This window comes from Dromiciops gliroides, chromosome 4 (genome assembly GCF_019393635.1).
Source record: "Dromiciops gliroides isolate mDroGli1 chromosome 4, mDroGli1.pri, whole genome shotgun sequence".
NCBI classification, from domain to species: domain Eukaryota; kingdom Metazoa; phylum Chordata; class Mammalia; order Microbiotheria; family Microbiotheriidae; genus Dromiciops; species Dromiciops gliroides.
Window position 1 is genome coordinate 125,224,784 of NC_057864.1, and position 16,170 is coordinate 125,240,953.

Genomic DNA, 16,170 nt, shown 5'->3' on the forward strand with positions numbered 1-16,170 from the left:
ACCAGTTCTGTGATTCCCTTATTCCTTTATAATCCCTATAAATCCTTTAATTTAATTTTTAAACAACAATAAACACACATTCTTTTTCCCCCCAGCATTAGGAACTGAAAAATTATTTGGTTTTCCAGTGGCAGTTTTTCCTCAATCAACAGATGATATTACTATATACCACCTATAATAATATGACAGCTGTATTATCAGGACTGGAAATGTGTATGTAGTAGGGTTTGGATTGGAGTAAACCCATGGAGCACCGAACCTGCATCCTAGACACTTTCAGGGAAACAGTTTAGCACTGAAGGACTTGTACACTTTGGAATGATGAAGCAAACCCTTTATTATCCACTGAGCAGGAAGAGCCATTGACTCAGTCGGTCTTTATAAAGCAGAGACTCTCTCTTCCCATTTTTAGATTGTGTCAAGACCTAGTGGGGGGCAGAATGATGCTACTTTTTTTTCTGGCTCCCAACCTGCCTGACACCAACTCCAAAGTGACAGTTGCCCCCCTTCGAGGTAGCTAGAACAAGCAGTTCACTAGGCAAACAGCCTGTCTTGGGATCCCTGGCTGCCTTTTCCATTTGGTGTTTTCTCCTTGAGCATTGATGGCCAATCAGTGATGCAGAAATTGATGCATTCAACCTTGGAGACAGTCGTGTAAATTTGAGAGTTTGAGAGATTGTAGGCCCCTTAATCAGAGTTGACTTGCTACAGGGGAGTTTTCTGCATTAAGGAGGATACCAGTGACAGGGGATAAATCCCTGGCCTCACTTCCCAGAAGACACACACCTGGAGGGGATTGTTTGGATAATGCAGAACCAATGTGAACTATGAAATACTGATTTAGCAGTCCTGCAAAATGCTTTATGAGTCGACATTTTTACATCTTAACCTCCCAGGAGGATATAACAGTAGTTATTTTCTGGCTGCATGTTTCAGTTTCCTCCTTTATTTTAGAAAAAAAAAAAACTTGACATAAGGCAAACCTAAACTATAAGTAATTTTCCCTAGGGTGTCAGGGAGGGAGTGTAAAGAGTCATAGAGAATGAGAAAAAGAGTCTAAGTCTTCTCATAGATGCCAAGATCCTCCAGAATTGAATCTGGTATGTTAGAGGAAATATCCTATATCACATGCAGGCATACAGAGGTGAGATGGTTTCCTTAGGAGACAGAGACAGAGACAAACAGAGCACAGTGTCCCAGCCCTTTGGACCTAGAAGTAATTATAATAGCTAGATATGAATTATATATATATATACACACACACACATGCACACACACACATAGTGTGTATGTATATATACGTATATGCACATATGTACACATATACATACACACACACATATATATACATATACACACACGCATATATATATATATATATATGACAAAACTGATTTGGAAATGACTTTGGGGAGTATGCACTGACTGCATTGGAACTTTAAAATTTCCATCTTAACTCAGACCTTGTTATAACTTTAAATGTTCTCTGACTCAGAGCTATTCATTCATGTGTGAATCTTATAGGATAATAAGAATAATAGGAGTTACCTTGAAAGTTTTAACTTTCAACATTACACACAAGCTATATCCATTTACAAGCCTCTTTCAGTTCCAGTTACCCCCAGCTGACTGATAGGGCATAGGAAAAAAAAAGATTGTTGAATGTTTAAACAGGGGGAAAAAAAGAATGTTGAATGTTTAAACAGCAGCAGACCTGCCTATAACTCAAACAGATCCAGCCTTTTAATATGCATTCGCGAGAAGAAAAAAGTTCCACGTCAGAGCACATTTAATTGTGCAACATGGTGTTGGTCTAGTTTTTTCTTTTCTTTTCTTTTTGTCACCTACCCCAAAAAGTAAGGTCCAGCTCCAAACTATTATAGCCTCCAATGCTAAACATGACTCAGTGAAAAAATGGAAAATGCCAGAGAGATATTGCAGGTGAGTTGCTTTTAAAGAGTTTATGGTAATTTTAAGAAACCTACATATTTGAATAGTTATTTATTGGGTGGATCCTGTTCTGCTGTTATTAATGTATGCTAAAGAATTCCCTGTGTTATGCTCTCATTTTTGTCAGTGACTTGGATAAATGAATAGATGGCATGCTTATTGAATTTGTAGATGACAAAGCTTCAAGGCAGAGCTTGATGGCAGAGCACAGGATTTGGAAATAAAGGACCTGAGTTTGGGTCCCTTTTATTCTTCCATTTTCTGACTTTGTGACATTGAGCAAATCATAGCCTCTATGAGACTCAAGAGAAACTGAGGTTTGGCTGTATAATGGGGGAAACAATCCCCTACTACATAATGAAATTGTTGAAAGAAATAAGGAGGTGGTAATAATAATAGCACAAAATATCGCAGAATCATCAAAATGCAATGTTTTATTATTGATTAGTACCATACTTTGTATATTTTGAGTGCTAAATGTTATCAAAATAAATTTTTAAAAATTTGATTCTGTTCAGCTTTCTGTGATAAAAATTATAGGCCAATTCCCACCATTCCCCACGGCACACACACATGTGTATTTGTATGTATATGTGTATATATGCAGGTATATATGTATGTGTGTATATGTGTGTATGTATGTATGTCTCTCTCTCTCTCTATGTGTATATATATATATATATATATATATATATATATATATACATACACATACTCCCGCTCAAATTTCTTCTGTCATTTTTATGGTACTTTGATGACCAGTGAGGTAGGGTAGAAAACATCTTTTCATTCTAACAGTCTCCAAAGAATTTCAAGACTGGGATGAGGTATGCAGTTGTGTGCTGGTAAATATTTAAAGCTTTCCAGGAAAAAAAGATGTACCCACAACACATTTTTAAATTTGATATGCATTATTAATATGGTTTCCATAACTTTCATAAGTCTAATAAAATAATAAATCAAGGTCTTATTTGTAGTTTGAGGTATAAATGCTATATTGAACATTTAAAAATTGGCTCAAGCCAGTTTGAGCTGGCTCCAGCACATGTATGTGTATGTGTGTGTGTGTGTGTGTGTGTGTGTGTGTGAGAGAGAGAAAGACAGAGAGGGTGCTAAGCACTTTACAAGTATGATCTCATTTGAATTTGTCCAATTGTGTGGTGTCCATGTAGTCCTAAAACCTGTGGCATGTTATTTGCTATGATTGGCATCATATCAGCATTATATAAGGTTTAGTGCCTACAAAGAGAAGAGACCACTCTTCACTGGAGATTTGTTTTGAAATTCATGAAAGGAAGAAGGGACCCTTAACGGATTGTGTGGATGGACCAGAATGACCACTGACCTCATTCTGACTCTTCCATTCTGTAGCAGAACTTGACATGACTCTCCTTGGAATTGAGGAAATGATAAAAACATACTACGCAATCAGACGGTGCTTATCTTTAGCCCACTTCTGGCTAGACTTATCTTTCATGGATATTTATGAACCTATGGGTTACATGGCACTGGACTAAATGCCCCTTATCCTTGTTCTGAGTAGATAAACTTAGCAGGCTCCTGACATCTATTCACTTTATCTGTTGATGTTGTTTCTCTTATGGGAAAGGAGGATGGTTTCCAAAAGTCAGAACTGGAGAAGAGAGAAACTATCAAAAGGACTATCCCCAAAAGAATAATCCACTTTGCAAATGGAGACACTATGGAAGAATATAGCACAGAAGAAGAAGATGAGAAAGAAGAATTAAAGAATACTCCAGAACTTGCTACTGTAAGTCTGCTGTTTCCATATAGGTAACAGGTAAAGGGATGGTTAGCCATTTGCCAGACCATGAAGAGGAGTTAGCCAGAAAAGGTTTCTAATGTTATGACTTGCAATGAATAGGATTTAAGTGAGGAAGTGTGCAAAGTTACCAGCCTCACTCTCTCCTCCAGAGCCATCTGGGTCCAGTGGCAAGATATACATCAGGACGACTGGAGATGGCCCCAGTGCAGTGGGAGACCTAGGCCTCTTCAAGTTAAGGCCTTTCACCTGTCTCAGTTTGCCTGAGGCAACAGCCATTCAATGCTTGAGGCAAAGAAAGGCCTCTTTTACTTAGTCAAAGAAAAAAAATTACATAGATGGGGAAGGGGGAGGAGGGGAAAACCCTCAGTGTTTCTGTCCAAAAGACCCACCCAGAACCATCAAGAGGCCAAAGTAAGTAAGTGTGAAAGGCAGAATTTGAACTTGGTTCTCTCCTGGTTTACCACTACACCAGACTAGCTCACACAAGACTTTGCTCTCACATAAGGGCTTTTAATCTAGGCTTAAAGGGATCTGTGAATCTGGGTGGGAATAAATTACATCTGTATTTTCACTCATCTCTAGCTGAAATGTAGCATTTCCTGCAATAATTTTAAAAACATTATTCTGAGAAAGGGTCCACCAGTTTCACCAGACACTGCCTGGTGAACAGAGAGGTCTGTTGTGGAGGAAGGATGATATTAAAGCTATTTTAAAAACAACAACAATGAAACATCTAAAAGTAAAACGAATGGGCTTGTATAGCAAAAATCTCTATCTCCTAGATCCATTTCTCTGTGTTTTTGAGCAAAATCATTGAATCATGTACAGAGCTTTAGGTTCCTTATCTGTAAAATGATAAATAAAAGTAGCTCAACATGACATACCCCTGGTTGTAAAAAGGCACTAGGACGAGGAAGAAAGAGTGAAAATTAAGCAAACCTGAGTTCGAATCCCCACGTATATTTTAGCTAGTGTGGTACAGAATTTTGAAATCTCTACAAACAGTTCTCTGCAACTCCTTTCTGTTGGTCATTGTCACAGCTTGGTTTGTTTGTTGCTTTTCAGCCTAAACTGCAATGGGGGGCATACATGCGACTTTGGACAGTACGAATGGCAAGTGCTACATTTTCCAGTAAGTGCCTTCGTTTTAGCTATTTAGGGTGAGGAGTTCTCTCTTTCTGGCACGGAGCAAATTGTGACTTAGAATAATCAATACCTTGATCATTGCTTTGAGTTGCTTTTGCCCTAAAAATGATCGCAACCAGTAAGCTTCAGTTGAGTATGTCTTCAAAACAATGTGGGGGGGGGTGGGTTGGGAGAGGGAGGGAGAGAGTGTGAATGAGACAGAGAGACAGAGAGGAGAAGGAAAAGGAGGAGGGGGAGGAGGAGGGAGAGAAGGAGGTGAAGGAGGGAGAGGAAGAATGTGTGTGTGTGTGTGTGTGTGTGTGTGTGTGTGTGTGTGTGTGTGTGTGTGTGAAAGAGGAGATGGGAGGGAGGGAGGGGGAGGTGGAGAGGGAAAGAGCGAGAGGGGGAGAGGGAGAGAGCGAGAGGGGGAGAGGGAGAGAGCGAGAGAGCGAGCTGAAAATAAAGGACCTGAGTTTTGGCCTTTTTTAAAATATCAAGGGGCAGCTAGGTGGTGAAGTGGATAGAGCACTGGCCCTGGATTCAGGAGTACCTGAGTTCAAATCCAGCCTCAGACACTTAACACTTACTAGCTGTGTGACCCTGGGCAAGTCACTTAACCCCAATTGCCTCACTAAAATATATCTATATATATATCAAAGTAATTTTTAAATTTGAGGCTGTTCAGAGAGACACACACAGATTCCTTAGAAAATCTGAAAGTGAAATAAAACTTGTGTTTTTCACTTTCATTTAAAAATTTCCATTCTGTATTTATTTGTTAAGTTTCTGCTGGTTGGCTAGATATCACTTCGCTGGTGGATATCACTCAGTGACAGATGTTGCGATGGAATTAGAGCCTGTAGCAATTTACAGTCTAGTTAAGCAAACAAAAACCCTACAATATAAAATATTACCAGGATCACCTCAGAGTTATGTTATTCAGGAGAGGCTTTGATCCTAAAATTATAGAATGAAACTTCTCTTTAGGAATCCTAAATTTCTTGTTCTGTTTTGAAAAACCTCAGAACCCCCTTTTTATTTTGCTTATCAACAATTACAGGGGGGAATAACCCTATCTTGCTGTTCTCCATTTTGATTGAGAACAGAGGGAGAAGAAAGTGACTTACTATTACAAGGAAGGAGTTAGGTTACACATATGGAAAAACTACCTGATGGTGAGTATTGTTGAGCCCTGGAATAAATAATTGAGTAAAATGGAGAAATTTTCTTCTCTGGAAGGTTTGTTGTTGTTGTTTGGTTTTTTGGTAACTAGGTTGTGTAATGGATTGAGTCTGTGCCTAGAATCAGGAAGATCTGAGTTCAGATCCAGCTTCAGATACTTACTGGCTGTGTGATCCTGAGAAAGTCACTTAACCTCAATTTCCTCATCTGTAAAATGGAGATAAGTGTAACTACCTCCCGAGAATGTGAGTATCAAACGAAATACTATCTGTAAAGTACTTAGCACAGGGCCTGGCACATGGTAGCAGTTACCTAAATGTTAACTATGATCTTTATCTTTATTATTATTATTCTATAAATATATAGACTGTAAGCTGCTTCACAAAAGGAATTGTTTCATCTTTTTGTATCTGTATCACAAGTTCCTGGCACATAGTAGGTGATTAATAAATGTTTGATAATTGTTTATGGACCAAAAGATAGATCTATGTGATTTGAAGTACCATGGAGTAGTTTTTGTTTTGTTTGTTTTTGTTTTTGTTTTTGGCGGGGCAATGGGGGTTAAGTGACTTGCCCAAGGTCACACAGCTAGTAAGTGTCTGAGGCTGGATTTGAACTCAGGTCCTCCTGAATCCAGGGCCGGTGCTTTATCCACTAGTACCATGGAGTAGTAAAAAGAGATCTGGACTTGGAATCAAGAGACCTAGGTTTGAATCCTGCCCAAGATATTTACTGGCTATATGACCATGGGCAGGTTATGAAGCCTCTCAAAGCCTCAGTTTTCTCATATGTATAATAATAATAATAATAATAATAATAATATAATGACTTATTATAATTCATTTGATACATACTTCACGAGTTTGTGAGGCAAATTTAATTTTTGAAGCATAGGAAGTACTTTGAAAGCCTTTAAAATGCTATACTAATGGTTGCAGCTAGGTGGCACAGTGGATAAAGCACCAGCCCTGGATCCAGGAGGACCTGAGTTCAAATCTGGCCTCAGACACTTGACATTTACTAGCTGTGTGACCCTGGGCAAGTCACTTAATCCTCATTGCCCCCGCAAAAAAAATGCTACATAAATTCGTGTTATTATTGGATGGAATCTAACTGTTCACATTCATATACCTTGTTTTTTTGTTTTCTGGATCTGTGATTTCATTTGTGTAGGGAGCTACTAGTGAGGAACTCCTTGCATCCATGCAGAATGGTACCTTCTCTTCAACTTTTAGGACCATGTAAGAGCATAGTTTTAAATCTGCAAGGGATCTTTGAGGGCATCTAGTTCAATCTCCTCATTTTGCAGATGAGGAAACTAGTTAAATGAATTGTCCAGGATCCCACAGCTTGTAAGTGTATTGTGTTGTCACCTTCTTGTTGTTCAGTCACGTCCAACTCTTTGGGGTTTTTGTAGCAAAAATACTAGAGTAGTTTGCCATTTCCTTCTCCATTTTACAGATGAAGATACTGAGGCAAATAGTTAAGTGACTTGCCTAAGGTCATATAACTAGTAAGAGTCTGAGGCCAAATTCGAACTTTCAGAAATGCATCTTTCTTAAACCACACCTAGCACTCTATCCACTGTACCACCTAGCTGCCCCATAAGTGTCAGCAGCAGGATTTAAATCCAGGTCTTCCTGACTCCAAGCCTAGCACTAGATTCATTATGCCTCTGCTGCTTCTTTAAAAGCTAAATGGAGGAGGGATAAACAAGATGATCTCTGAAGGTTCCTTTGAAGCCTATAATACAATATCATGCCTATGGCTCTGAGAACAGTTAAACCACAGAAGCTCTTTCCAGAGAAGAATTAAACATTGTTCTCTGGAAACTAGTTGATCTCTTCTATGTAGTTTCAAACTCTCAGCCCCACATACTCGAAGCTTTCTCTTTATGAATTCTGCTAACTCCACTGTTTCTTGTTCTTCTGTTTTCTTGTAGCATGTGACTTCCTAGGTGGAAAGTTAGCCACCTTCTTTGGACTTGATGAACCCAAATATCAGTATCTGTTAAATGAATACTACAGAACCCAAAGTCAGGTATGCAACATTTTTGATAAGGAAAGTGCTGAAAGGGGAAGTTTGGTTGATTCAGGTCTAAATGCTGTGGAAAATTTTTTTTGTTATCTTAATAGTGTTCACCATCACATATAAAACCTATATCAGATTGATTTCTGTCTTGGGGAGGGAGGAGGGAAGGGAGAGAGGAAGAAAAATTTGGAACTCAAAATCTTATCTAGACAAATGTTGAAAACTATCTTTACATGTCACTGGAAAATAATAAAATACTTTTATGATTAAAAAAATAGTGTTCAGGGGCAGCTAGCTGGTGCAGTGGATAAAAAAACAGCCCTGGATTCAGGAGGACCTGAGTTCAAATCCAACCTCAAACACTTGATATTTACTAGCTGTGTGACCCTGGAGTCATTTAATCTTCATTGCCCTGCCAAACAAACAAAACAAAACAAAAATAGTGTTCACTGTCTTTCCCCATCTTTTTTTTTTTTTTTTAGTGAGGCAATTGGGGTTAAATGACTTGCCCAGGGTCACACAGCTAGTAAGTGTTAAGTGTCTGAGGCCAGATTTGAACTCAGGTACTCCTGACTCCAGGGCTGGTGCTCTACCCACTGCGCCACCTAGCTGCCCCTCCCCATCATTTTCTAACCTTCCATAGTCAGACTTTTTTTCTTCTAACCACAGATCAATGAATACCTTTTTTCACTTCCTTTTCCTCTTCCATTAAGGCAGATGGAAGTCTGTGGGATAGATTATAAATGGAAGGGAGAAGATGGGGAAGGATTTGAGAAACTACTAACTCACAAAGTCTTCACCAGAGAGACAGGAACCAAGGAGGAATGCAGGACTGGCTAGCAACATTTTTCTTTGTTTCATTACTTACCAGGAGAATGATGAGCAAGCTGAAGAAGATGGCTTAAAGGCCCAGTCAGTGGAGGTCTCTAATGAAAAGCAGTGCTTGGATATCTCTGGAAAACAGTATGGCACCAATGAACAGAAGACCATGGTGGACTTGACTTCCTACAGAACCTTAACAAATGTGGGAAAAGTGGCAGAATCCAGTCCGTGACAGGAAGCAGAAGTTGGGTTTCCTTGTACCTCCTTTTCTTGATCATCAGTTGCCACAGCAATAGAACCCCAGGAAGTCCCTACAAGCCTATCAAATGACCCAAAGGCTTCTCTGGTTCCCATGATCAAATAGCAGGTTACAATCATTTATGACCCTTTAGCTCTTGCAAGAGGGAAGATAATGGGAGAAATCAGTGGCAGCTCCTTTCTATCATCAGGATTTAAGTAGTGAAGAACAGTGATGAGGTAATCATCTTAAACTCTTTTTGTGTGGGAAATGGGAAGGATATCATTTCTGATGGGGCTCTTGGACTCTGTTTGATCATAGGACCACAGAGGAACTTCAGAGATTGCTCAGTCCAACTTTCTCATTGTATAGCTAAGGAAACTGAGACCCAGGAAACTCCAAGGTCCTGAGCAATGTCATGGAGTTAATTAATAGCACAGCCCAGTAGGTGAAAGATAATAGCGCAGTAGATCATCTTGTCCAGTCCCTGCCTTAAATGTTTAGTCCCAGGTTCTCAGCTGAGGACTGTGTATTCATTCCCAAAGCCCTCTGGGAAGGAGGGTGTTAAGGGCTAAAATTCTAGCTAATCTGTCTAAAATATCTAATGAGTGGTCGCCAATCAATTATAAGCTTTAGCAAGAGTTAGACTTTTAAGCATTTATTAAGGAGAATAAGAATTTGGTAAAGAGAGAGAGAAAGGCCTAGATTTCTATCTATTAAAGGGAGAGCACATATTTAGCTCCCTTCTCCACCAGAGTCCAGAGGAAAGAGCCCGAGACTGAGCGCCAGTCTCTTCCTTCCTCCTCCCACTAGCCCGCGTCACTTCCTGACTCCTGGTCTTGCCCTCAAAGACCTTCCCTTCATGGGCAGAACTCTTCTACAGTAAGTATCCAGCAGGTGGTGTCATTCCAATCATTACAAGGGTGTATAAAATCCACTCCAAAATCTGATCCCTTCAGTTACTTTCCCAGCAGTTAAAGGTGAGTGAATGCATCCCCTATGGATTCAATCTATACATATAACTTTTGCCCAAGTGAAAACTTTATCCACAAAGGCTAAAACCCCCCAAGAAAGCAACAGGAAAATCGTGGTATCAGGGCAGGCCTTTATCTACTCGAAAGTTATACCAATTCAACAATAACAACAATTTTTCAATGACATTGGAGTTTTTTTAGGGTTTCAGTGAGCTCTTCAATAACATATAATAGCCACTTCAATCAACCTGTGTCTTTTTTCTCAAAGCAAAAAACCCCATTTATCTAAATCAATAGCATAACAAAAGTCAGAGTATACATATGAGAATATATGGCAGATAATAGGGCAGGAGGTGTCCCATTGGGAGTGAGATATCTTAGCAGATCTCATCCAAGGGGAACATTCCCTGAAGTCTCAGTGCAGTAAACTAAGGAGAGGGACATGATGGTGACTGCCAGCTCCTCTCAAGATGGCTTCTTCCCAGAGTCTTTCTGTTTTCAAAATCACCTAACTCTTAATCATTCACTCACCCCACCCCCAAAGTTAGCTATTAAGTCAATAAAGGGCTGTTGCTTTATCCACTACGCCACCTAGCTGCCCCCAAAGGGATTTATTCTTCATCTATTTCTAAGTACTATAAAATGTGATCGAGAGCCAGACAGTCAGACCTAAGAAAATTACCTCTAGGGGCAGCTGGGTGGCGCAGTGGATAAGGCACCAGCCCTGGATTCAGGAGAACCTGAGTTCAGATGTGACCTCAGACACTTGACACTTACTAGCTGTGTGACCCTGAGTAAGTCACTTAACCCTCACTGCCCTGCAAAAACAAAACAAAAAAAACCCAGAGTTCTACTTTCCTCATAAAGTAGGTGCTCCTTGAAAAGCAGGCAGCTAAGTGGCCCAGTGGATACAGGGCTGGATCTGAAGTCAGGAAGACTCAACCTCCTGAGTTCAAATCTGGCCTCAAACACTTACTAGCAGTGTATCCCTGGGCAAGTCACTTAACCCTGTTTGCCTCAGTTTCCTCATCTGTAAAATGAGAAGGAAATGGCAATATACTTCCAGTATCTTTGCCAAGAAAACTCCTAATAGAATCACAAAGAGCCAGACTCAACTGAAAACAATTGAACAACAAAAATTTGGAAAGTATTTACTGCTGTAGAGGTAATTTTCTTTTTTTGTGTGTGTGTCCCACTCTGTTCATTTTTTAATTCTTTAAGTTTGAGAGAGCTTTTGTATTCATAACCAGTTTACTAATTTGTAATGATTGTTCTTATGTCAATTCATATATGTATATTGTGTATCACCATCTAGATTGTAAACCTGATGAGGGCAGGAACGATGTCTAATACTTTTTATGTCTACTCCCTTCCAAAGGGTTTATCTGACTTTAGTCAGAATCTTACTCAAACACGGATGACTGACAGCTTTGGAAGCCCAGGAAAAGAAGGGTAGCTTCTCTGATCTGAAGTGAGATGTGGGCTAAGAGGGATCCGTTTTACCCAAACAGATTTTTTAAATCTCAAACTATGTCAAATGTACATATCAGGGGCAGCTAGGTGACGCAGTGGATAGAGCACCGACCTCAGACACCTGACACTTAACTAGCTGTGTGACCTTGGGCAAGTCACTTAACCCTCATTGCCCTGCAAAAACAAAACCAAAAAAAACCCAAATGTACATATCTCTGTTCAGATCACAGAAAGTGATTTATAAACACTTTGGGCCCCCACATGAATGCTCAGTGCTATCTTTTAATTATAAACATCCCCTTTGATCCCACTGGATCTCAAGAAACAGGCATTATTCTACTTAAATCTAACGAGCATTTCTTGATAACACACAAACCTTATGATCTCCACACATAAGATAATTCCCTTTACCAGTTACCCTAAAGCCTCCGCTGTCACTTCTGATCTCTGATGAATGAAGCAGCAGCCAGCAGTCCCCAGAAAGTAGACCCTGCCCAGAGCTGTAGGCTGGTTCCAAGTGACCACAGTAATTGGGGCTGTTTTTAATATTCAGGAGAGCAAAGGGAGCTGAAACTTGTTTCAAATGCACCAGTGCAAACTTCGTGAGGACATGGACTCTTTTCACTCTTTTTCTTTGTATCCCCAGCAGAGTAGCACAAAGCTTGACATCTCAGAATGGGGTTTAATAAATAAATGCTCATTGATTGATTGATCAATCACCCGGGTAACCAGGAATAAACTCAGTAAGGACTCTGCCAGGTGGCTGTACTTAAGGACTCATCCATCATTCTAGCTATTCCTGCCTACTTGCCCCTCATTCCTTTGGGAGAAGGAATCTAGTCTGGTCAGAAAGAATCACTGGCTCCGCCACCACAGTCTTACCTTTGTATCCCCAAAGAATAGCTCCTTCTCTTCTTCCTTTTTCCTCTTTCTCCTGCCCTTTATAGGGATCCAGTTTCCATATAGCATTTCAGATATGCTGAGTAACTTGGGTTCAGCAGTTCCTAGCCCACACTTTGTTAGTGGTCCACTAATCTAGCAGAGAAACTCCATCCCCTAAAAGTTCTGCTTCTGAAGGCCTGGCATAGCTAGAACTGTCTACCTTCCCTATGGCCTTCTAAGCAGCTCTTTTGGTTTATTTACAGCATGTATTTCTTGATAAGTGAATGTAACTGGATAAATATGTTTTTGGTGCCTTCATCAAGACCTTTTGAGAATCAGGTAATTTTTTCCCAAAAAAAACTATAAATAAAACTACTAATGTTGGAAAAAAATATTTCAGGGAGTACAGATTGTGCTTCTTTTCTGTATGCTGCCATGATTCAGAGTAAGGCAGGTGAATGTAGCAAAGGATTTCACTAATATGTCTGAAGGGCAAACATTTTTTCACATTTCCTGGTGGTGTCTCAATTTCTTTGAATATGCAGATGACCCTGATCAAATCCATGATTGTCTGTTTATCATATGAAACTGTTTCGTTTTTCATCCAGTATCGCTAATTAACAGGGGCAGATTAGGTAGAGAAGATGGGAGGGGGGCAGAATTGAAAAGCCTCCTTAGGGCAGAAGAGATAACAGGCTCTGGCAACGAAGCCCAAGTTGTTCAAGCTTCAGATACATGTTACACAAAAACACTGTCCCTGTTTTAATTGTGTTACCTGAGAACCAGTTCACTGACACACTGGTTAACTTCTCTTAGTGTTTTCCCAGCTGTTAAATGGAAGGGAACAGTAACTTGAGACAACTGGCTGCTAATCCAGAAACACTTGGCTAGTACAAAATGCCATAATAATTCATGGAGTAAATTGTCTCTGTCAGAAGTGGGTAAGGGCCAAGGCTACTACTGGTAAAGAATTGAATTGTACTAGGTCACTCTGGGGTTAGGGAAACAATAAAACTTTCATTAGGGTTTGAGTGAAGGAAAAGAGGGAATTTCTGCATGCTTGATGGAGTGCTGGGCCTGGAGATGGGAAGTCTCATCTTCATGGGTTCAAATCTTGCCTCAGACAATTTACTAGCTATTTGACCCTGGGCAAGTCACTTAATCCTATTTGCCTCAGTCTCCTCATCTGTAAAATTAGAAGGACGTGGCAAACCATTCCAGTATCTTTGCCAAGAAAATCCTAAATAGAGTAACAGAGTTGGACATAAATGAAAAAATGACTGAACAAATGGATAAATCAGAAAAAAAAAACTGACAGAGACAATTGACTCCATGAATTACATAGTGTTTTGTATTAGCAAAGTGCTTCTGGATTAGCAGACAGTGGCTATGTCTTAAGTTACTATTTTCATAAAACTTTTATTTCACTTACATGAATTTTAAACACACATGTTCTTAAAAATATCCTTGGCTTGTTCATGAAAATCTCATGACATTATACAAAAAAAGTACGTATAAATCAATTCATATGTATTTGTATAAATATATATGTACAGAATTTAGTGATTTTTTCTTGGCCTCAAATGAAGCTCACATCCCAATAACATCTGGCAAATTCTGAATCCCAACCATTCACAATCAGCATGCTTTGAGGCTCATTCCCTTTTCCATCGATGAACAAATGAAGAGTTTTTATTAAGAACTTACTATGTGCAAAGAACTACACTAGGCTCTGGAGATACAAATAGAAAAGTAAGAGCCTTTGCTCTCAAAGAGCTTCCATTACAATGGGGGAGATAGAAAGGTCCCATGGTCCTTGGACCATAAAGGCAAAATAGATGGTAATGCCTCTTCTTGGATTTCATATCCACTGATAAAATGATATCCATTTCTGAGGCTGAATCATTCCCTAGTACCAAGGACTTGAATGGTAAGGATTTTCTTTTCTAGGTATTCAGTAGCTGTGACTGAAGCACTTTCTGGAGCTATTGGAGCTATTACCAGGCTGCCATTTCACAGATTGCCCTTCTTCCCAGGATGATGACTAAGGGTTCTAAACTGGAGCATTGTTATTCTCTTTCTCTCTTTTTTTTTCTGGGGCAATGAGGGTTAAGTGACTTGCCCAGGGTCACACAACTAGTAAGTGTCAAGTGTCTGAGTTCAGATTTGAACTCAGGTCCTCCTGAATCCAGGGCTGGTACTTTATCCACTTCGCCACCTAGCTGCCCCCTTTCTCTCTTTTTTAATTTAAAAAATTGTTGATTTGATTTTTATTTTTTCTCAATTACTTGTAAACAAACATTAACATTTGTCTCTTAAAATTTTGAGTTACACATTCTCTTTCTCCCCCTTGTTGAGAAGGCAAGCAATTTGATATATATCGTGGAGTCAAGCAGAATATTTCCGTATTAGCCAAAGCATTGCTATTATTGGGGCCACTAGGTTCAGGGTCCTGGGCTTGTCTCCATCAGGGTCTTAGGGGAGGTGATGGTCTAGGTGATGATGAGGGTTTGACTTTCCTGGCACATGATGCCTCTTGTCTGAAGACAGACGAATTCAAATCTCACCTGAAACACTAGGTGACATCAGTCTCTTGGTCCCTGCAGTCCAGGTTCAAAAATACAGGAGCATCCTCCTAATAGATATGTTTAGGTACACATACAATAGCTGAAACTGCTCCCACTTTGGATGTTGGTGAACAAATTTTGAGCCCCTTAGTGTGGCAACCCTTCACCCTCATTTCTCTTTAAAATCCAACATTAAAGCATACCCCCAAACCCACCTACCCTTTGATCACACCTCTGAAGATAGTCTAATTTTCAGATGCATTCTTATAGGGCTCTGGAACAAGCCTACACCAAACCTTAGGCAAATCCTTGTATATACACTCAAGTATTATTTACTATAACCTAGATGAAGTCCTCCATAAACACACAGAAACCCCAAATGCTGAAGGCTGAAAAGATGTAGCAGGGTGATAAATAAGCTTTGATGATGATTTCAATGAATGATAATTTCTTGCTTCCCAAGGATCCTCCACAAACACAGCTGTCAGAAGTGAACTGTGTTAATCAGACACTAATTAAATTAAACTCCCACTGGAATTAAGACACCAAAGCTCTCTCTCGAGTTCTGGAGCTCTCTCTCCCGCTCTGTCTCTGTCTCTGTCTCTGTCTCTGTCTCTGTCTCTGTCTCTGTCTCTGTCTCTGTCTCTCTTCCCACTCCTGCCCCCAATCAAGGAAGATTGGCACTTCCAGGTACACAGAGGCAACAGCTGCTTGATATGAGCCACTGTTTCTTGTAAATGCATCACCATTACCATCAGTAACAGGAAAAGAGATGCCATTTTAGCAACATGAGTCATGTTTAAAAATGTAGTGACATTAAGGAGAATTTATTAGATACTTTGTTATTTCACTTGTGTCCAACTCTTCATGACCTCATTTGGGGTTTTCTTGGCAAGAGATACTGGAGTAGTTTGTCATTTCCCTCTCCAGCTCATTTTACAGATGAGGAAACTGAGGCAGAGTGAAGTGACTTGACCAGGGTCACTTAGCTAGTAAGTGTTTGAGGCTGGATTTGAACTCAGAAAGATGATTTTCTTGATTCCAGGCCCAGTGTTCTATCCACTTCACTACCTTGCTGCAGTTTAGGTCTTTAGACTATAAAATATTAGTGAGGACTGAGAGTCAGAAAGACCTGAGTTC

The 16,170-nt window shown here is 39.8% G+C and overlaps 1 protein-coding gene across 1 annotated transcript; it reads left to right on the forward strand.

Moving 5' to 3' along the window:
• The first annotated feature begins 1,914 nt into the window (after positions 1-1,914).
• On the forward strand, positions 1,915-9,128 carry FAM177B (family with sequence similarity 177 member B). Its single transcript, XM_044003176.1, has 5 exons — positions 1,915-1,941; positions 3,560-3,721; positions 4,802-4,868; positions 7,986-8,083; positions 8,946-9,128. The coding sequence occupies exons 1-5, from the start codon at positions 1,915-1,917 to the stop codon at positions 9,126-9,128; spliced, it is 537 nt and encodes a 178-aa protein (XP_043859111.1).
• Positions 9,129-16,170: the final 7,042 nt, after the last annotated feature.